Source organism: Silurus meridionalis, chromosome 12, assembly GCF_014805685.1.
Source record: "Silurus meridionalis isolate SWU-2019-XX chromosome 12, ASM1480568v1, whole genome shotgun sequence".
NCBI lineage: Eukaryota > Metazoa > Chordata > Actinopteri > Siluriformes > Siluridae > Silurus > Silurus meridionalis.
Genome location: NC_060895.1, coordinates 6,906,692 through 6,930,197, shown reverse-complemented (window position 1 = coordinate 6,930,197; position 23,506 = coordinate 6,906,692). Strand labels below are relative to the sequence as shown.

General features: G+C 35.5%; 1 protein-coding gene across 1 annotated transcript; it reads left to right on the top strand.

Moving 5' to 3' along the window:
- The first annotated feature begins 17,365 nt into the window (after positions 1 to 17,365).
- On the top strand, positions 17,366 to 22,295 carry LOC124395119 (POU domain class 2-associating factor 1). Its single transcript, XM_046863728.1, has 5 exons — positions 17,366 to 17,471; positions 19,925 to 20,040; positions 20,849 to 20,891; positions 20,968 to 21,251; positions 21,358 to 22,295. Exons 1-5 carry the CDS (start codon positions 17,456 to 17,458, stop codon positions 21,634 to 21,636), a joined length of 738 nt encoding a protein of 245 aa, XP_046719684.1. The 5' UTR covers positions 17,366 to 17,455; the 3' UTR covers positions 21,637 to 22,295.
- The last annotated feature ends 1,211 nt before the right edge of the window (positions 22,296 to 23,506 follow it).

The following is a 23,506-nucleotide window of genomic DNA, read 5'->3' as shown; positions in this document are numbered from 1 at the left end:
GCTGGTACCTGCCTGGGATGACTCGTGAAGGTGTGACTGAAATATAAGGCTAAAAGAATGTTGAACAGCCTGCAGCATTTTCAACCTGTCTTGTCAGGACAGTTCTCTGATTGAGAAATAAACACATGATAGGCATAATAACACTAATAAACATAAAACAAACATAAAAACAAACCTAATAAACTGAAAGTGTTCAGTCAGTTCATCTGTAGATTTTGCCTCAACTAATGTGATCAATTTTAGTCTATTTCATATTCAAACATAGCAGGAAAGGCTTGTGGCCATACAGTTGTGTTCAAAATTATTCAACCCCCAATGCTGTAAATGGTTTTAGGGAATTTAGTGTACATTTGTAATTGTATTCAGAATGAAATCCTACAAGGACTTCTTAAAGAACCATATGCAACTAAAATGACATCAATTAGTTTTGTAATACAGTAGTAAATGTTTCTTTTGTGAATTCTTCATTGACATAATTATTCAACCCCTTAAAGACTACCACTCTGAAGAACAGAGGTTCAATGAAGTGTTTTCAATCAGGTATTGAAAACACCTGTGGATATCAGGGAGCAGCAATAAAGCCTAATAAGGACCAATTAGGCAGCTTTAAAATGACTGTGATACTCAGCTCCTTCTAGACATTTACTGGTGTGGTTACAAACATGGTGAGGTCAAGAGAATGGTCCAGGAAGACAAGAGAACAGGTGATTACTCTTCACAGGAAGGGCAATGGCTATAAGAAGATTGCAAAGATGTTAAACATACCAAGAGACACCATAGGAAGCATCATTCGCAAATTCAAGGCAAAGGGCACTGTTGAAACGCTACCTGGTCGTGGCAGAAAGAAGATGCTGACTTGACTGCTGTGCGCTACCTGAAGCGTAGAGTGGAGAAAAGTCCCCGTGTGACTGCTGAGGAACTGAGAAAAGATTTGTCAGATGTGGGTACTGAAGTTTCTGCTCAGACAATACGGCGCACCCTGCGTAATGAAGGCCTCCATGCCAGAACTCCCAGGCGCACCCCCTTGCTGTCCCCAAAGAATAAGAAGAGTCGACTGCAGTATGCCAAAAGTCATGTGGACAAACCACAGAAGTTTTGGGATAGTGTTCTGTGGACTGATGAAACAAAATTAGAACTGTTTGGGCCCATGGATCAACGCTATGTTTGGAGGAGGAAGAACAAGGCCTATGAAGAAAAGAACACCTTGCCTACTGTGAAGCATGGCGGGGGGTCAATCATGCTTTGGGGCTGTTTTGCTTCTGCAGGTACTGGGAAGCTTCAGCGTGTGCAAGGTACCATGAATTCTCTTCAGTACCAGGAGATATTGGATGACAATGTGATGCAGTCCGTCACAAACCTGAGGCTTGGAAGGCGTTGGACCTTTCAACAGGACAATGATCCCAAGCATACCTCCAAGTCCACTAGAGCATGGTTGCAGATTAAAGGCTGGAACATTTTGAAGTGGCCATCGCAGTCACCAGACTTAAATCCGATTGAGAACCTCTGGTGGGACTTAAAGAAAGCAGTTGCAGTGCAAGCCTAAGAATGTGACTGAACTGGAGGCTTTTGCCCATGATGAATGGGCGAAGATACCCGTAGATCGCTGCAAGACACTTGTGTCAAGCTATGCTTCACGTTTAAAAGCTGTTATAACTGTAAAAGGATGTTGTACTAAGTACTAAGATTGAATGTCACTTGGGGGTTGAATAAAACTGATAATGATGTGAGCTCAGAAAAGACATTTGTGGTTATTTCATTATAAATGTTATGTTATATTTGTCTGACCTACACGTGCCTCTTTGATTTAATTGTAAGCAGGATGACTGAATGATCATAATCAATGTCAAACCGACCAAAACAATCAATTTCAGTGGGGGTTGAATAATTTTGAACACAACTGTAGCTTTTGGGGTGGTAGGTCAAATAAATTCATAAATTTCCTGTCAGAAATTTGAAAGAAAAATAGTAAAATAATAAGTTAATATAAAGACATAAAAAAAATTTGAGCAGTGGTATATTGCATATATTTATAAGTAATCTCGTTGCTACAAAGACCAAAGATCAATGCATGTGGATCTTCATAATGTAAGCGAACATTACCAGTGTAGGCCACCAGAAGTTTAGACACACGTTCTTCTTCAATCGTTTTTTTTTCTATTTTTATTGTTTTCATTCTATAGTAATACTGAAGGCATTAAAATTCTGACAGAACAAATATAGAACTTTGTAGTAAACAAAAACATGTTAAAAATCCCAGAATATGTTTATTTTCAATGCTTTAAAGTAGCCACCTTCTGATTTGATGACAGATTATCATATTCTTGGCATTATTTTATAGTCAGCCTCATGAGGTAGTCACCTGGAATAGTTTACCAACAATCTTGAAGAGGTTTCCAGAGGTGTTAAGTATTGTTGGCTGCTTTTCCTTCACTCTCCAGTCCAACTTATACCAAACCATCTCAGTTGGATTTAGATCGGGTGGTTGTGTGGCCAGGTCATCTGATGCAGCACTCCATCACACTCCTTCCTGGAACAATAATGCCTACATAACCTAGAAGTGTGTTTGGGGTTATCACCAAGTCACCAACAGTGTCACCAGCAGAGCAACCCCACACCATCACACCTCATCTATGCTTCACAGTGGGAACCACACATTGGGTTCTTGAGATTTTTCTGGCTGACTGACCTTCATTTCTTGAAATCATTGAAATCCTTTTCTCTTCACTTAATTATTGTTTCAGAGTGGGACCCAACGTTGGCTTTTGCCTGACCCTTTCCTCTGCACAAGGCAACTGATGGGCTAAGGCATTGCAAAAATTGCCACAAATGAACTCTTGACAAGGCACACCTGTAAAATGAAAACCATTCCAGGTCACTACCTAATAAATCTGATGGGAAAATCTCATGAGCATCAAAGCTAAATGTAGCTACTTTGGACAATCTAAAATGTATTACATATTCTCAGTTGTTTAACACTTTTACTATGTTTACTACATTTACATTTACATTTACATTTGTGGCATTTAGCAGACGCCCTTATCCAGAGCGACGTACAAAAGTGCTTTGAGTCTCTAGTAATGAATAAAACTACACTGGTACGCAAGATTACAAACTTAATATAAATATAACTCGAATTCTACATAGTTCCCTGTGTTTCATAGTTTCGTAGTTCATAGTTTGGATGTCTTCAGTATTATGTATAATAAATAATAAAAATAAAGAAAAAACACTGAAGGAGAATGTTGACTGGTAGTAAAGATGCAGTAAGGAACTGCATCTGGCAAATCATATGAAAATAGGTTTTTACCATCTACGTAGATAAATCGACTTTACAATATTTTTTGGTGGGGTTTTTTTGCCAATGAAGGAGAAATTTAAAAAGATGTAAGGAAAGCTGATGAAATGAACGCTGTCTCTAAACCAGAGGTGCCCAAATCTTTTTCTATAAAGGGCCAAGCATCAAACTTGATTAAAGGGCTGTGGATCTAAAGTAAATTTTGCATTATACCAAATTGTATAATATTCAAGTTCAAGTTGCCATGGTTCCCCTTGTTAATGATTTCATAATATTTAGAAATAAATAAATATATAAATAAACAAACAACAAATAAATAGGAAACACTACTTTGTAATATGCACAACTAACGCAGTTTTCTTTTTTTTTAAAGATTCTTGTTTTTATGTTTTTAATATTTTTCAATGAAACAATAGAGTTTAGTGCCTAATACAGCTATTCAAGCTATAAGCAATAAAGCCATATGCTTGTTGTATCAGTGATCTCTAATGAGGACATGAAACTGGTCCTTGTTTATCCCCCCAAAAAAACCAACAAAACAACCCGAAATGTTATGCAAAATCAAAACTGAAGGTCTGTGTCAATGTATTTTTTTTCCACCCTTTACCCCGTCTTTTTATAAATGGCATGACGCACCAAATCAAAGGTCACCAATGGCCAACTTTGGCCTGCAAAACCCTAGTTTGGGCATTTTAGCTATATACAGTAATGCTAAACTGAACTGACCTGAAGCTAAATTCAACAGGATAATAATAATTTTAAGTTGTGATCCTGTAAAACAGTGTAAGGCTTTGATTTGCAGTGTATGATTAAGCTTTTTTTTTTGTTAGAAATATTGCCCGATTTTATCTCTTTTGATATAGATGTATGAATTTCACACTGACCATTGTACAGATGTGCATTTGACCTAATTTTTGCAGACACTTGCTATGAAATAGGATAATACATTTTAATGTTTGCATGATTTCATGTCAGAGATAAGTAAGACGGCTAAAACTAGTCATATCATGACATCTAGTGGTGGATTAACATGATTTACCAGCAACACATCTTGTGATATTAAAAATGCTAATTAACTTAGAAAATAAAATGCTTGTAATACCAGCTATACTCGTAAAAAATATAGTACACATATTACACATATTTATACTGTACTGTACATATAAATATATGACTTAATCCAGTAACGGCATAAATATAACTATCTGGAAAAATCATGTACAGATTATAATCCTGTCAAATTGTCTGCCTTTTTGTGGTAACAGTTTGGGACAAAACCACATATGGCTGGAAATGTCAGGTATCCCAATACCTTTGTCCATATAGTGTAAATGGTAATGTTTTTACAGGAAATATCAGAGTTACTGGTGAAAAGTTGAAAACAGAGTAAGCTTTTTATTTAGAAGTGCAAAAGCTGATTATTTCCAAATTCAACCCAATTGTAGAAACGTGAATAAAAAGCCCAAAAATGGTCAGACTTACCATATCAACACTCAGACGAATCAATTTTTTATGTCTTTTTACGCTCCATAGTCCTACAGGAACAAGTACTTTATTCTTTATTCCCTGCTTACAAGGAAAATTACAATAATAAAAAAGCTAAATGAAGCGCACAAAAGCTTTAAAACTACACACAAACTCATCTTAACACTAACAATATTTCTGGGGTTGTTTTTGTTTTTTGTTAATTAAAGCACCACATTTAAATAAAGTTTGACTACAGAATAGACAAAAACCTCTGTTCACATCATTACCATGAAGTTTAACATTATTAGCTAGACCCACCTACCCTATAGACCTGTGTATAAATTTGTTCCTTATAATTTTATGTTTATTCCTAAAAAGTGAGCCAGTGGTGACTGTGACAAGAAAAACCTCTGAGATGGCATTGGGAGGAAACCTTGAGAGGATCCAGACTCAAGAGGAACTAATCCTCATCTCAGTGGCACCGAATGTCCATTCATTACAGTTACATCATTGTTGAGATGTACTGTTCAGTGATAGGTGCTTAAATGCAGAACTGTTCATGCATGTACCTTTAATTATCTTAATAATCTGAAGCAATAAAATGCACAGTATGAAAGGCTTTGCCACATATACATTACAACAACCTGAAGTTGTTCTCTTTATATCACAGTTTGTTAAGAAATTGTTATCAGAATGCAGAGTCAGCTATGATCCGGTAATCCTAGAGTGTAAAGGGTAAACAGCCTGTAAGTTGAGACTTGAATTCCTGACCACAAAGAAGCAATTAAAATGGTGTGTTGAAATCTGACTGTTAATGTCATGAAAACACACTGTGTTTGAATCTTTTCATAGGGTCACCTTATATTTCTGTATTCCATTGTGGTTTGTTTTACACAAATACTCCAGGGTTGATGAAGTATATGAAAGTAGTACATGAAATATTCTTGACAGAAATGTTTCAACGTGTTTTAAGTTTCATGATTCACAACTAACTAGATGAAGACATTACTGGCTGTTAAATGCTTTACAAAAAAAGAAGTGTTTTCTTTGCTCTAAGACATGCCAGACATTTGCCTAATTTTATTTATCTTTTTAAAATACTGAATAATCCTGTACCATGTATTTTCAAAAATGTCATAGACAGGAATTTTTTTTCAGACTTTTTAACACACAGAAATATGGTACAGAAATATTTGGTGTCCAATGTATTTTTGGTACTTTTATGTTCATGCCTGAATCTGCACCAAATTTAATTTCCCATAGTACACCTCTGCCTACAAACATTGACAACTACAATACCCACATTTCAAATTCAGTGTCACATTTACAGTCGCCTAATTAATGATTGCACCAATGGGCTGTACAAAACAAAGACCAAGCAAAGAGCTTACAATAAAGGGGAACTTATTTACACTGGTAACAAATCAGAAACAGAGGGACACAATGGCGACATCTAGTGGTGAGAAAGAGACAATATATAAGCAGTGTTGTGCTAGTTACTAAGAAATAGTTACTCTTACTTCATTCAAAAAGTAACTCAGTTACTTTGTTGGTTACTTACACTAAAAAGTAATGCGTCACTGTTAAAAGTAACTTTTCAGTTACTTTTTAAAAGAACGTTCTTTAATGTTTCCATTAATGCCCTTTTATGCGTTATGTCCTATACAAACACAAAACTGACTTAAACACAAAGTAATTTTTAAACACTATTTTATTTAAGTCAGACCTGCACTAACTGAATATATCACAAGGATTTCTGAAATAAATAACAAAACAAGCTGAATAATATATTCACAATCAAAAACTAAAGTGGCTTCTGCATCATAAAAGCTGTTGTGTTGAGCTCTTAAAAATGTTCCTTTCACAGCTTAAGTATGAAAACTATCAACAATGTAGAACAGAACACCGGGTTAGCTTCTAGCTTCTAGCTTTGTCGAGGGATGGATTTTCTGGAGGAGCTTCGACAGATTGGAGTTGCTGTTTATCGCAGTAGATACGAGCTTCAAACCAGAAAGACACAGCTTACATTTGACTTAAAAGTTTTTGTCTTAATGCTCAACTAAAGTGAAATAATGAGCATATTTCCACTTTGAGAAACTCGTCTTGCTCTCGCCTCGACTCGCCATTACTGCCGCACAGACCTGAATAAACGGAGACACGCCCACAGCACGTCTTCTTCGTGTTTACAGTGGTACTGCACAACACTGCATATAAGCACCCTTAAAGCACTTTCATCTCAGTAAGAGTTCAGTTAGATCAGTTCTGTGTATCCACCTAATGCCCATTCTTTGTATGTATGCTGTTACTCTTTAGACTTGTATTTCTCTTGTTTCTGAATTTTTGTTCTTGACCTTGTGTTCCGTATTTGTACATCACCTGACCCACTGTCTGTTCAATGCGTTTGACATTTTTCAGTGATTTGGTCTTCTTTGCTATTGCCAGTTGTTTTATGTAAAATCACTCTTTACAGTTGTTGCTGTTTTTGCCACCTCACCAAATACTTCACCTGTAACATGGAACTGGGAACAGATGATTCCAGTGCAAAGACATTTTATAGTTAACCTATAACAGCAAATCACTATGCTTAATGCCAAGTTCGAAGTAACTACTCAGCCAGTTACATCAATCTCTAAAATGGTAGCAACTTGCCATGCTGCTCCCTGTGCAGTAGAAAAAATGTTCAGGTGGCACTGCTCAATGCAAGGAATTTTTCCAGAGCAAGTAGGAATCTTAAAAGTTGTTTCTGTGTTTACAGCATTGGTTAATTCTAGCTCCGTGGGTAATTTCATTGACTACAGCATCACTGAACTCAAACACACACTCAAATACTCAAATACAATTCATACACATCCATGCCTATCACACCACCCATATTGTAACTGTTTACCAGTGGGTTTTTTTTATTTTTTTATTTATGCTGCTGCTGTTTTGCACAACCTTTTGTGTTTATGGTTACAAGTACACTCTTGCCTCGACGACGCTAGAAGCTAACCAGATGTTATGTTGATAGTTTTCATACTTAAGCTGTGAAAGGAACATTTTTAAAAGCTCAACACAACAGCTTTTATGATGCAGAAGCCACTTTGGTTTTTGATTCTGAATATATTATTCAACTTGTTTTGTTATTTATTTCAGAAATCCTTGTGATATATTCAGTTTGTGCTGCTCTGACTTAAATAAAATAGTGTTTAAAAATTACTCTGTGTTTAAGTCAGTTTTGTGTTTGTATAGACATAACGCATAAAAGGGCATTAATGGAACTTATAGATAGTTCTTTAAAAAACTTAAAAGTTAATTTTAACAGTAACGCATTACTTTTTGGTGTAAGTAATCAACAAAGTAACTGAGTTACTTTTTGAATGAAGTAACGAGTAACTGTAACTAGTTACTATTTTTTAGTAACGAGCACAACACTGGTATTCTGTATCATTTTACTCAAACTTCTTGACCTGACTAAAAAAATGGCAAGATATTTATAAAGCTAAACCTGTGCATACTTATAAAATTGTGTGCATTAGGGATGGCAATGGATGAAAATGGCCTTCAACAACAATTCTGATAGCTGTAACTAAACTTTATTTCCACTTCTTCCAATAGGGGTCGCCACATTAGATCATCCGTATTCATGAGGCACTTGTTCAATTTGGCACATGTTTTTATGCTGGATACCCTTCCTAACGCAACCCTCCACATTTATCCGGGCTTGGGAGCGGCACTAAGAATGCACTGGCTTGTCCAACCCTAATGGCTGGGGTTGGTTCCCTGACCAGGGATCGAACCCTGGCTGCAGTAATCTGCGTAAAACCTTTAAACCACTGACATGTAAAGTCAGTAACATTGTTTATTCCAATACAATAGCACATATCAATAGATGTCATGTGTCTTCAACATTGGTGATTTGGAAGCAGGACAAATGGGTCAGGATCTGTACTGCTTTAACAAGGACAAATTGTGAAGGAATTTTGACTGGGTCAGATCATTTCAGAACAGCAGTGTGAGGTGTGAGATGTTCCCTGTATGCAGTGGTAAGCACCTACTGAAATGATCAATAGGAGGACAGCCGGTGAACCAGCAACAGGTTTATAGGTGGGCAATGATGTAACCCATCTAAGACCCATAGATCCCATAGACCAGATAAATTTAGTACCATGGGTGGAACAATATATAATATAATATAATGTAATTGTGTTTAATATCTTAAATATTTAAGCAATGGGTTCTCAAACCCATTATTATTATTATTATTAATAATAATAACAATAATAATAATAATAATAATAATAATAATAATAATAAAAGAAGAAGAGGAATATAAAAAATTAAATAATTAATTAATAAATAATACAAATAAGTATAAGGAGATTTCCTTTTCATTTATAAAACTTAAATTTATCTCTCTTTACATAGAGGCTGTTCTGTATATATACAGGGGGGAACCAACCCCAGCTATTAGGGTTGGACAAGCCAGTGCATTCTTAGTGCCGCTCCCAAGCCCGGATAAATGGGGAGGGTTGCGTTAGGAAGGGTATCCAGCATAAAAACGTGCCAAATTGAACAAGTGCCTCATGAATACGGATGATCCGCTGTGGCGACCCCTATTGGAAGAAGTGGAAATAAAGTTTAGTTACAGCTATCAGAATTGTTGTTGAAGGCCATATTTCATCCATTGCCATCCCTAATGCACACAATTTTATAAGTATGCACAGGTTTAGCTTTATGAATATCTTGCCATTTTTTTTTTTTCCAGCCACTCTTAGTGCCGGTCCCAAGCCCGGATAAATGGGGAGGGTTGCGTTAGGAAGGGCATCCAGCCTAAAAAACGTGCCAAATTAAATATGCGGATGATCCGCTGTGGCGACCCCTAATGGGAGAAGCCGAAAAACGTTTTACTAAATGAAGTGCAAGTACACTTTTATCACTGAAACACTAGATGGCAGTAATACACTGTCAGGGCCAGTTAAATGGTCCTGCAAATGGTCCTCTTAATCGATGCATTTTGCTGTTACTGTTGTTTGATTTTAGATAAAGTAACTATTGCATTTTTTAATTAAAGGGTTGAATTTTCAGTGCACAATCATTGTGCTAGCGTTTTACATGTGTGAAAATCCATATCACAACTCTAAATTGTGGAAAAAGCAAAAGGTCCGTAAAGCATTACTTCTCGGTTACATTTGTTCTCATTTTACTCACTTTTGATCAAAGTGAAGATCACATAAAGATTTCCCCCAAATTTAAGAAGAGACGGTTGAACAGGTTTGATGAGTCTGGGGGGAAAACAAGATTAAACATTTTCTCAAATAGTAATTCTGCAGTGGGGACACACCCTGTATCGCTGCAGGTTTAAGATTACCCCTGAATTTCAAATAATTTTGATTTTTGTTATGGTACATTACTGATAAGTTGCTATTGTGAAAACAAACACAACTTGCATAGTGAGCATACTCATGTAGTTTTAGAGGCCTGTGATTCATGGTTATAGGTGGGACATGCCCATGCATGCAGCTGCCACAAGGGTTAGAACCTAGTCAGTCAGAATATGGCTTTAGCGTGCTGTGGTGTTGCTCTGATACAATCTCAGGACAATCAGTGGAACATTAAGTGCTTTTCAGGAAAAAAAAAAAAGCAGTACACTTCTGGGGAAATTTTTGCAAATTTTCTGTATTTCTGCATGAATGAATGCATGTGCACCTGATAAAAAAAAAAAAAGATATCTTAGTTAGGTAATAACAGTTCACACAAATGTCTGACCTGATCCCCTAAAGGGTTCACAAAACATAGCACCAAGGGGCAGTTTCACCTTGTAACTTATAATTTAAGAGTCAAGTAAAAAGGAAAAAGGGCATGGCCTTAGCAATTTGTCTTAGTAAAATAATTTTCTTACACTTCTTCCTACCTTTCACCTACATAAACATGTCTATATCCACGCCTGTGTATGACCTCATTAGTCAGAGTCTGTCTATGAGAAGTGGATTGTGAGGCTGTTGTTTTGTGTACAGAACACGGTTACCGTTCCTTTGACTGATGGTGTTAATGATATGCTGCCCATACTGATCACAATCATCTCAAGTGGCTGCCAGTAACCAACCCATTGTATTACACAGGTGACCCATTGTGCAGAAAATAAGTTAACTTGTGTGAACAGTGAAAGTTGCCCGTATAGTAACCATTTGTACCAAATGCTTCAAAATAATTTATTGATATCATTGATTTAAAAAGAAATGCATAACAATAATTGCAAGCTAATCTCTTAGAAAGCTCTATTTAAAAAAATGGGTTTTAGTAGTTGATTTTTTTTTACTAGCTGTCATCAGTTTAGAAACATACATACTAACTATACAGCTTACTACACAGCTAAATGGTTCAAATGTCTCTCGAAAGCTCATCATTTAGCATGCCAGCAGTAAAAAAATGTATTGCCCTGACAGCATGAAGCATTCCTGACTGATTAAATGACTTGGCAGATTTAAAACCCAAAAGAGCATGCAGCATTGCCTGCTACAGCAAGACATGTCTACACAGGCGTAAGAGAACATTGTTGGGTAATGTGTTAAAGCACATGGTGACATTAAAGTATCTTAAAAACAGTGCATCCTGTTAACAGATAGTCAAATGAATATGTTATATATTGTACATATATTACATATATGTTTTATACATACAGTCGGGTCCATACATATTTATTGTACACCAAGACAATGGATTTGCGATAAAGTAATCAAGATGTTGAAGTGTAGATGTTAAGCATTGATTTAACTATTTTTAAAAATATTGGATTAACTCTAATTTTAAGTAGTGTACATATCTCCTATATATATATTTTTGCCATAGGCTCAAAATGAATTAAACTAACATAATTATAAATATAAGGATTATTTTTAATAATAAAAAAAGAAAATCCTGACGATAATATTAAGTAGTCACATAAGCTAGGGAAATTACTATTTTTAGAATCACTGGATAAGTAATTTGGAATATTACCTAATATGCAGTTTCCTAAACATCCTTAAATGCTGAGTTTTCCCCCCCTGAGATACCTTGCCAGGTCCTTACTGCAGCCACCTTTATTAGATGATTGTTCCTTGGTCTTTCTGTCTTTAGTTTGGTCTTCAGTAAGAAAAAAAAATGCAAACTCAGTTTGGTTGAGGCCAGGTGACTGATTCTGCTATTTAAGCACATTTACATGCCTTAAAAAGCTCTTGGGTTGCTTTTGCTATATGTTTTGGGTCATTATTCACCTGCATTGTGAAGTGCCGTCCTTTTCCTTTTACAGCATTTAACTGAATCTGAGCAGAAAGTAAATCTCTATAGTCTTTACAATTCATCCTGCCACTTCTATCATCAGTCACATCAAACACCAATATAATATTATTGTGCAAGCATTTTTCAACTAATAAAGGTTGAGGCTGGTCCTCATAAAACAAAAAGCTTAGAATACAAGTTTAACTGAAAAACTAAAAATGTATTAAGGTTACAGTTAAAGTTAGTGTTGATAAGGTTTGTGCTCTGCAAAACAGAAAGCTTTACATCCCAAATATTTTTGGTGCCTGTTAGTTGCAGAAGGCTCCCTCACTGAAAAAGTCATAAACAGGTATGTACTGTGATATACTTCCATGGAAAAGACCTGGTCCACGCCATTGTGCCATGCCAAAGTACATTGGAAGGGACACATGCTTTAATTCAAAGCTGTTGTTTAACCTAGATAAACTTAAAAAAATCCCTGGCACTGTACCAACCGTTGTTGAGCTGCAGAAAGAGGAAGTCTGTCTTACTCTAAGTCCAAAAAAATGCCCCTTCAGAACACTCCGTAAGTCTAAAAGGTTTATGCACTTTATTTAAGTCATTTGATAAAATTATCACAATGGCATTTAAAAATGTAGTTTATAAAGAGTAGATTTAAAGCTGTTGTGTACAGTTGAGTGTAAACAGCAGCAGTTGAATCTGGTTCAAATTATAGTTTAAACAGTGTAAAGTGCAAATTCAGCAATTCATATTAGACAATGTTAGATACCAGTTTAAGGTGTGGTTTATTTTAAAGAAGGGGCCAAAGAGCTCTGTTGAGGTTTACACTGAAATCACTCTGGTTGGCATTCATTTGCATTCATCCATAATATGGGAATGCCACACCTTTGACACATTCATTTTCTTTAGAACATGTGCCTCAACTCTGTATTGTCAGAAATAAATGGCCAAACAAATCACATATACTGTAGCCAGTAAATGAACATTACTGCAACCATGATGTTACTCTGTGGACAAAACATGTTAGATAATTGTCTTTACTGCTGAAGATTATGTGGGATGTTAATTCAACCAAAAGGATGACGGAGTTAAAGATAGTAGTCCTTGACACATGCCAGTAAGAGGAAACTATCTCAGCATTTATTACAAACTATAGTGAAATGTAGGTTTGAAGATGAACTGAATATATCAATCAGATGAAAGCAGTTTGACAGACCTGTTTTGTTGCTGTAATGGACATTCAGTGTTATAATCATTACAGATGAATAATTATGGGTTTTGGTAGATATACAACTTCATATGCATTCCTATATAGAGTTTAAATTAATGTATGCTGCATTAAATTCAATTCAAATTCAGTTCAACAGTGCACAATAATCTGAAAATCATGAATTAGTCCCAAGATATGTATCACTGAGTATGAGCATGGCAGTGGCGACTGTGGCTTGGAAAAGCCCCCTGATATGTTGTGAGGAAGAAACCTTTAGAGGAACCAGATACAAAAGGGAACCCATCCTCATCTCAGACACCAAATGCCAATTCATTATAGTTCCAATAATTCACCCCTCTTTTGGTTTATTGTTGTGATGTTTTACAATTACAATAATGTAATTGCCTTCCTTTATATCCATTGGTTTACTTATTTTGTATTGAGCTGACATTGGGAGAGCAATTATATGGAAGTTTTGTTTGTTGAGCAGGCCAGGGCCTGCTCTAGTGTTCAGAGATGTCAATGCATACAAGTTGCAGTTTAGCTGAACAAAAAAAACATTTACCTACAATGCTAAGTCAAAGGCAAATGATGTTATGCATGTTGTGGGAAAAAAACATAAAATGAATGAATTTAATATATAAATCAAAGTGTATATAAAACACATTGCTAATGATTTATTTGCAGGCTATAGCTATAAACTAAATAACTCATAAACCAATAAATCTGATACAGGCTCTCCTCAGTACATGAGCACTCAGTAAACGCAAGTTCAATGGAAGGAAACTTGCCGCTGCTTGTAACAGTGTTGGCTGAATGCTGACATGGGAAGTCCCAATGCTTGTTTGTTCAAATGTGAATGTGTGAATGGGTACGCCCTAGTGTCAAGGACATGTACTAATATGTCAGATATCTTGAGTTTCAGATAGTGTTCAGATAGTGTCACAGTAGGACAGTGAAACAGCACTCATTTTATTAGGTTAATTTAACATAAGACTTAAAACTTAAAAAAGACTTAAACTTTTTTTTTATAGATTTTATGTTTATACATTATATTAAGAAAGGTTTTTGGGCACCTGACCACTCTCACTCACATGTGAGCCCTTTCTCGAAAATAGTGGCACAAATTAAGAAGTTGGAAATCTTTATATGCTAAAGCATTATTGTTTTCCTTTCACCTGTTGCATATTGGCAATGCTTCTGTGCACAAGCAAGGGCCATGAAGACATAAGTTATACAAAGCCCTGAACTTATAGCAAATACAAAGCCCAGTGGACATTTTTTGAATTGGAAAGCCAATCATGCACTAGGATTTCTAGTGTCTAATGTCAACCTATGTTATGCATGTTCAAAACTGGATGTTCAAAAATCACATGAGTGTGGTGGTCTGGTGTCCACAAACCAGAAGAATAGCATTATTCTTATCCACATGTCTAAATCTAAATCTGATTTTTCTGTCAGAGTGTGCATTGTTTAAAGTGTTACACTGTGAGTACGGTTTGTATTTTAAGAGCTTTTATAGGCCAAAGAATTATAGTTATAGCTCCATTTTGTCAATAAAAGCAGGTTGGACCCCAAAATTTAAACAGTATCAGTTATACCATTTATATTTTATTTAAAAATGTAAAGCAATGCTGCATTGCTAATTACCTATTTTGATTGATGACCAATTTACAAAATTTGACAGAAGTCCTTGTTCAGTTATCTTGTTTTTCTTGTCTTTCTACACGGTGTGCAATCATAACCGTTCTGCCCCGTTTATTGTAGATATAGTTATTTTTTTTATTGTGCTCAAAAATGGAAACTGTAACAATGCATGCTCTGGGGGAGGAGCCATTATAATACTTTCCAAAATACTCCACCAATGCTGGCATTTGTTTTATAGCAAATATTCAAAATTCTAATTTATTAATTTATACAAACAGGTAAACTATATGTGTGTCTTTGATATACAGGACCTTTTATATAACAAGGTATATTGCGAACATAAGAGGAAATTAAAGTTTTTCAGATTAAAAATTAATAAATCAAAATCTTAAAAGAGAGGAGTAAAAGCTGAGGTTTTTAAAGCCTTTTTCAGGGCTTTCTGTAGTTTTCTGATATAATTGATATTTTGCTGAGAACTTTTAACCCTGGTTAATGATTTGACCCCAAATCTTAACAATGTTTAAATGGGAAACTGCTCAGAATGAGTATTTGCTAGATAAGACTGTATGCTGGACAACTGGATAATTCACTAATTAGCAGCCTATTGCATAAGTCAAGTGTGTTTGTAAGGGTCAAGTGTGTTTATGCCATTATTAATGTTGCCCCCAGTCCAAAAAAATCTGTGGTAGTATATATTATATAACAAAAAAATTATTCCTGTCTAAACACATACACTGTTCATAATAATATTTATATTTTCTGGAAAAATACTGCTTTACTTTAAACGCTAATGCCTTATGTTACCTTTTGCCATTTGAACCACATTCAAAGTTTTATTTACCAAAAAAAAAAAATTATCTATTTCTAAATAAATTCTGTGCCAGTAACTGCAAGCTACATCTTCATCTACTTATCAATGTCAAACATTTTCAACTCAGGCCATACATTTTCAAAGAAATTTCAATGGCAACGCATTTGGTGTGGGTCACTTACATGCAAGTGCTTGCTATGGCGACCTCTCAAGCCTACCTCCTCCCTGTTCCTCAAGCAGTGCTTCAGGTGAAGAAGATCACAGTAGATAAGATGCTTTCATTTTCCTCTCCCCTCTGCTGATTGGTGACCTGATACACCAGTTGACGATGTTAAATCAATTGAGCCTGCAAGCAAGAATCTTTAAAACTTCTTCTAGCGTGATGGTAAAAGGAACACTTGTCTGTGCATCGTTTTTCCTTAGGAGAGTCATCAATCAGCATGAAAGAAATCATTTCAAAATGACATGCAATACCTGAGGAGGTCAGGAGGCTAAGCATTATCTATCATTGCTTGACCCGTGTAAAAACAAGGTGTCTGCTATCTGGCAACTCACCACAGACCAACAGTAAAAAAAAAAAACTTTAGAATGTATGAAATGTATATATATATATATATATATATATATATATATATATATATATATATATATATATATATATATATATATATTCTACTATATTACTATATACTGTATTGCTTTGTTTCATAGCCACTGAGGCCTATGGAAATTGCTTCTTTGCATTGGGCCACCACTATACTTTGCATTAGGCAATTTTTAAATGCATCAGCTGTTAAGTGCTGTGGTGAATTTCATTTGAGTGTGTGGGGAGAAAGTGTACATTCACACTCTGATAAACTACAGTAAGTGTTGAATTTCTACTAAATTTTCTATTACAACTGAATTTACAACTGATGAAAGGTAGTGTCAGTCAAACTAGCTGTTAGTCTACTATCATACAAATTACTGACATCAATTAGTATGAAATATTACTTTTCTGATTCGATTCTGATTTAATTTATGAATGTAATGGACTTAAGGCAATAGGCAATAAATTATCTGCTACAGCTGCTACAATTGCATTGCTCAAACCATTCTACTTTTCTATGTTGTACATGCTGAACGCGTGATGCTAAATTAACACAGAGAGTAGATCTGAGAAAGAATGCGTTGCACATTTAAGAGCTTGTATGGTCAGTGAACCTCAAAAATCTAAGCAGGTGCTTCCTTTTCAGCACTGATAAATCGACTTGTGAGGTTTCAGCTGGGCTCGAAACTCTCACAAACATCATTTAGGCACCAGATTTGAACAACTTATTGTCCCTTAAGGACGAACTTGTAGATAAGTGCAGTTTACCAGAATAAATGTAATTTTAATACAAGATATTATGCCTCCAAATCATTATTTTTTCACAGCTTAAAAAAGTGGCCTGAACATATACAGTATACAGTATAATATAAAACCAAAGTGACTGTGAGCTGCTTTTAATCCTGTCCTAATTCCAATATGATATTAAGAGGTATTTATAGAAAATAACAATAGCCAATGAGTTTGTAACAGTAACACACTATATTAATACTCTAGCCCTCTTCTAAAGCAAGAAGTAACATTTAAATTAAATGGGAAACTCGTGATCTGCATTGTGGTGACATCACTTGAAACTGCATTGCTGTTGCTTTTATAAAGCAGCTCACTCAGGCGATCAGTGTACACTTCTGAGACGAATTAGTTTGTCTGTGGTCTTCTAAATGGTAAAAAATATATTAGTTTAACTTATATCCGATTATGCACATGGGAAAATGTAAGTATGATTTTTCAATATGCATTTTCATGCCAATTTCCCCATTATACCTGCAGTCTATTTTCAAAATACCTAATTACACACATCGAATTGTTTTAAATACAATGTAGGTTAATCAATTTATAAGCTAATGTGATTAATTTATATTATAATTGAATTAATGAATGTATATTTCTACTTTTTTAAGTTCATTTTGATTGAATTAGACTTAAACTCAAATCCATGCAACCCTTGCATGGTGTCTTGGATGTAGAAATTTCAGTAATTAATTTATTCGATTCATTTGGATGAAAAAATCATATTTCCATATAACTTTATCACTAATGTACACCAATATCACATGACCTTATTTGAATTGTATTATCATCATGCTGAAATTCTGTAGGTGATGTAATAGTAATAAGAGGTGAGGATGAATATTAGCAATTTTATCTTTGTCAATTTAATGTTAGAATGGAATCTTTTCAACAAGATTAATTGAATAATAAATAATACACTAAATATATCAGAGAGCCGGCAGTCACTTAACCTGGAAAACAATACTATTTTATATTGTCACTTATTTAATGTATATTTATTGTATATATTAACCTATATTTAATTGTATATATTTATTTTTTTATATTGTGAAAATTATAGCAGCCTCTCAACATGTTGGGCTTGTGGACATGTATGGCTTAATCTTGATATGCAAAACATCACAATTACCGCCTCCTGCCAAAAAAAGATGGGTGCACAGCTGCATAGCTTCCTCTTTTTGAGTCTCTGAAATTCTGTCACGTTTGCAATTTGCCCAATGTCTTCTTGCTCTTACAAGGGTTGTAAAGTGCAACTGTAAGTTCACATCTCATTCTGATTACTAGTTTCATGCTTGATAAGGCATAATAAATAAACCCATAATTCTGAAATAGAGAAAATGTTGAGATATTCAAATTGTCCGATAATTAAGAGAACTGTGAATACATAAAAAATCACTTACAGTATAAACTCACACATATTTATCTACTAATGATTCACTGCTGTTATTAATTGTAGAATATTGTAATATGATAAATATTGTAATATTTCGACACTGAGTTCGTCAGAAAATGATTGGATAGGTAACATGAAAGAAAAGTATATATGGTTTTCTGTATTGAAACTTGGAATTAAATGAAATATGTTTGCAGGTGTAATAATTAGAAATAATTTTAGAGGTTACAACTTCTGTTAAAGAAAGAGGCTTTTACCTAACACATGTACATTACGGCACAGTGAAATTTTTACTTTGCATATCCTAGTGATGTTAGGAAGCAGGAGTCAGACATACAGTGCCCCTGGAGAAAATAGGGTTAAGGGCCTTGTTTAAGAGCCTAAGAGCCTAAGGGCAGCTTGGCGATGCTGGGGCTTATACCCCTGACCTTCTGAGCAGTAATCGAGTCTACTCATTGTACCAGACTGGAGTGTCCACAGTAATCAATTTTCTTTGTTTTACTGAATGTGTCAGGTTTCTGTACTATTTCTATGGCCTAGAATGAAATATTTATAATATATCATAATAATGTTAATGGATGTTTATACATTGTATGCAGGAAAAGATATGCAGGCATTTATTTAATTGCAGACTCAGCAATAGTAGTGAAAACATTACACAACTGAACTTAAATGATTAATAAAATGTACTGATTTTTACTGACAATAAAAATTCTAAATAAATACTAAACAATAAAATAAACAATAAATCTCTAAGCCTGTTCTTCAATAATTTTATGAATACTTTAGTCATTTGAAAATCTATACTACCTGCACAAATCATAGGTATATAAGACAGGAAAATCCCAGTAACTAAGTTACAAGAGTGCAATGAGTGCACATTGCAATGTTCTTCCTGCTCACTTCATTGCTTTACAATCAATTATGCCAAGAGAATACCTACTAGATACTGAGAGCAAGTACAAAGTTCATTTAACACTGACCAAGGTAACATACATTTGTCTGTGTTGGTAAATTTGTAAATTGGTAATGGTGGTAAGCCTGCATGTGGTCATGTGTGCATGCAATACACTCTGTGTGCAGAAAAGCATGAAACATTTAATTCATCAGCAGGCCGATGTGGAAATCCTGGAAATCTATTCCTTTATTTGATAAAAAAAAAGATTGCTCACAAAAGTAAATGTTAACCAATCAAGATCCTTTCTAAGGGCGGGAGAGTCCAGGTTTAACCACAACAGGATATAGTGTTCTACAAACAATGACTCATAAAGTGATTGTACTTGAAATCTTATTAACCTACTTGAGAACACTTGAGAACAATTTTTATTAAACATAAGCGGATGTTTGTCAGGGTATGTAACCAATTAGGTCTGTTGTTAATAGATAAACAACTGATGTCTTTTTTATTAGTGCTCTTACAATTTTCTCAATTTACTCATTCCTTCTGAAATACACAACTCAATCTGTGTATCTGTTCATAGCACTGTCAGAGCAGGCGGCATCTAAACCATACCAGGGTGTGAGAGTCAAAGACCCTGTGAAAGAGTTGCTACGTCGAAAGAGAGGAAATTCAGCCAAAACAGTGCCCCCAACTGCAGTGAGAAAAAAAGCCCCAAACACACACACACACACACACACACACACACACACACACACACACACACATTCACACTCACACACACACACACACACCAACACACATATTTGTGCATATATACATATAAGATGAAAAATGATAAAATGATTGCCTGCGGCAAAACAATCTAATCTAGAGATTCTATCAAGTTTAGATTAACAAGTAAACAGGTTTGTTTGGTGTCCAGAATGTTTTATGTTTAGTGAAGTACATGTAGCATGGACAAGCATTCATTTTGATCTAACTCAAGTCATGCACTGCTAAGAATCAGCTGGACATTAGTTTCATTTGTTAAGTGCATGCAGGCTGTAAAGGGGGATTTTGTCCTTATATAATCCAGGTGTTTTTCCATGACAGTTAAACCATTCCCCCATATTGCCACAGGGCAATAGGCCTATGCAAATCAGCATGCAACCTTGCCAAGTGTCTTGCCTGCCAACTTCATAATTATACCTGACAACTCTTGAAAACATAAATATACACAATCATATCAGATTCGTATAAAAGAGTGTCACTCATTGCTATTCTGCAGTGGATTACTCCCACCCTCTCCTGGACGTCTTCACGTATACATTTATATTTAGATTTCAACATAGTCCATCTTGTTTACACACAAAGAATGTGAACAATGTCTAGCTCTGGTTTCTTTTACTTTGTTTTTACTAGATACTCAGATTCTCTTTTTTCAGATGTACTGTATATTAGATTATTTTATTATACACATTATATGGTATTTTTTTAAAAACACTTGTAATGCACTCTTCAACAGGTGGTGATTCCCAACAATAGTTTTCCATCATATACACATGTTGGTGAGTAATATAACAACAAGCTTGTTTCATTTACTGCAAGGCTAAAGTTTTCTCAAACCAATATTATTTTCTAAAGGGTCTTCTGGTTTCCCGGGAAGTAACCAAAGTGCTCCAATTGAATCAGCTGTAGATGTTGGTGCACTGTGTCCTGGTTGGGTTGCTCAGCCAAGCAGCTCAGCAGCTTTTCAGCCTTTGGGTCACTGGGCTCATCCTGAGTATTTCCAACATGAGCAGAGTCTCTCTAGCCTCCCCTCCATTACAAGTGACATGTATGTTCAGTCGGTGTGTCCCAGCTATGCAGTGGTGGGCCCGTCTTCTGTTCTTACCCTGGCCCACACCCCTCTCTTTACCAACCTCGGGGTAAGATATAACCTGTCAATGTACTTTCCACTTGAAATGATTGACAAGTGTTAACTCAGTCATTGCCTCCACCTCCTCTTGTCTCTTATCCCTATATCTACTCCAGACCATAAGCTCCTCCAGCTCAGGCCTGTCCCAAATAGATGTCCAAGATGGCTCACTGGCATACATTCCATGGGCCCCACCCTTGTCCCCCTGCCCACAGAATGTGGCTCCGCAGCTTCTGCCGATGCCTGTGCCTGTGTCTGAACCAGAACCTCAGCAGGAGGAACCTGCTCCATCCTCAGAGGGCACCTTAGCTTTGGAGAAACTTCTGGAAGAGGAGGAGGAAGATCAGAAAGAACCCTATGCCTGCAGTTCTTCATTGTTTACACAAGACATTTAGAATGCCTCAATCCCCTTTTATACCTTTACATTACCTGTGAAGTATGGAGTCTGCTTTTATACCATACATCATATATGTAACATTCTGTTCTTATGCAATTATTCATAAATGTGCATTTTTGTAAATAGAAAGCTTAATATACTTTTTGTTTGGGATAAAAAAAAAGACATAAATACAAAACAAATGTTATTTTTCTACATTTCCATAAGTGTGTTCAAGCAATTTGCATCTAAGAATTTCTTCTTCCATTTCCCCGTGTTTTTTTTTCCCTAAACCTGGAAAAAAAGTCTTTTGTTTGTTTTCCTGAAAATATATCCTTTCATATCCTGTAAGAAGATATATCTTTTCTCAGCAGGTGCCACATAAATCTTATGAGAGCCTTGGGAGTCCCTCAGAATTCCAGTGTAAATGTCATTCATTAGATGAGTGTTTGGGGGGGAAACAAAAGATTTGCTGTACAGTCTTTTATCTTATTATCTTACCCAAGCTTTTGTCCATTACCTAGGGGTGCTAGTTTTACCTTGTGTTCCCACAACATTTTTCCTGGCTAAGGTTGTCAGCCCTGCACCTGTTCTTCAGCTGTCAACTTAACCAAGCTTTCAGTATAGGTAAATAATAGTAAAGAAAAAACAAAGTCAATAAAGAAATATTTAGCTCTATATACTTAGAGTCTTTGAAATCAATTTGCTTTCACAATATTAACTTGACCAGTTTGAGATCATTACATCATACAAGCGAATAGAGTTGAATCTAAATCCCATGGTATAATCAACAAACATTTAACAAGGCCTGCATGTCAGTAATATAGCACCTGAGTAATATGCATCAGCATCTTGGCACTCTCTTTTATATAATAAAACTATGGCTTGTAAAAAGTGTTTTTTTTTTTTTATTCATTTAATTTCAGGATACAGGTGCCATGATACAGTACATAACCCCATAGCATACAGGAACATAATTTTGCTAGTGCACTGCGGTTAGTTTGCTTTCTAACCTTTAGTTAAGAAATGTGATAACTTTTTAACTGCAGTAGGATTACTTCATGTTCAAAGTCTACATTTAACAGCATCAAAGCTTTTCTAAGTAAGCTGCAACTTATTAATCGTCCTATGTGTTGCTCCAGCATTCACAAATTAACTTGCGCAAATTGATTCAAGTAATGTTTGCCAAATGGCGCCCTTTATTTTCTTTTTGGGGGAAATTCCTAAAGAACGATACATTTTAATAGGCTTCCTTTCGTAGAATTATTGACTTTGAAATCGAACAAAGATGGTTGAAGGGACTTTTTTTAAATCAACCATAACTCCGTACTTCCTTCTCTATCCTTTGCTCTTCATTGCCCTTGTTATTCTTTCATGAAATATGAGTAATTGCAATAGGTAATGTCACGCCAAAAAACATGTTGAAACTCCTGCTTTTGGTTCAGCTTGGTGCGAATAAGAGAATTATTTCTCATGCATGATACTGCCACGACCACATCTACACAACATGTAGCCAACAGGATCCAGGCAAGTCTGAGTCTGAAAGGAAGGAATTAAATTTTTCTGCCAAGGCAAGATAGCACTAAAGGCATCCAGGATCTGCAACTCTCACTTGTGGGATGAGCCCAGGATTTGTAACATTGTGCAAAATTCTTTAGAATTAGATGTCAGTTTACATGCATTGAAAGAACAATTCACTTAAGCCAACAGTTGAAGGTTTTAATACCTAATCATTTTAAGACCTGTAAGTCAATATGACTCACTAATCTCACTCATGTACCACATCTAAAAGCCATAGGCTTATGTCAAATAAAAAATGGCAAGTTCACAAAGCAAAGGTTTATTGGACAAATCAGTATTTTATTATTTAGTCTGCCTGAACTGCACAC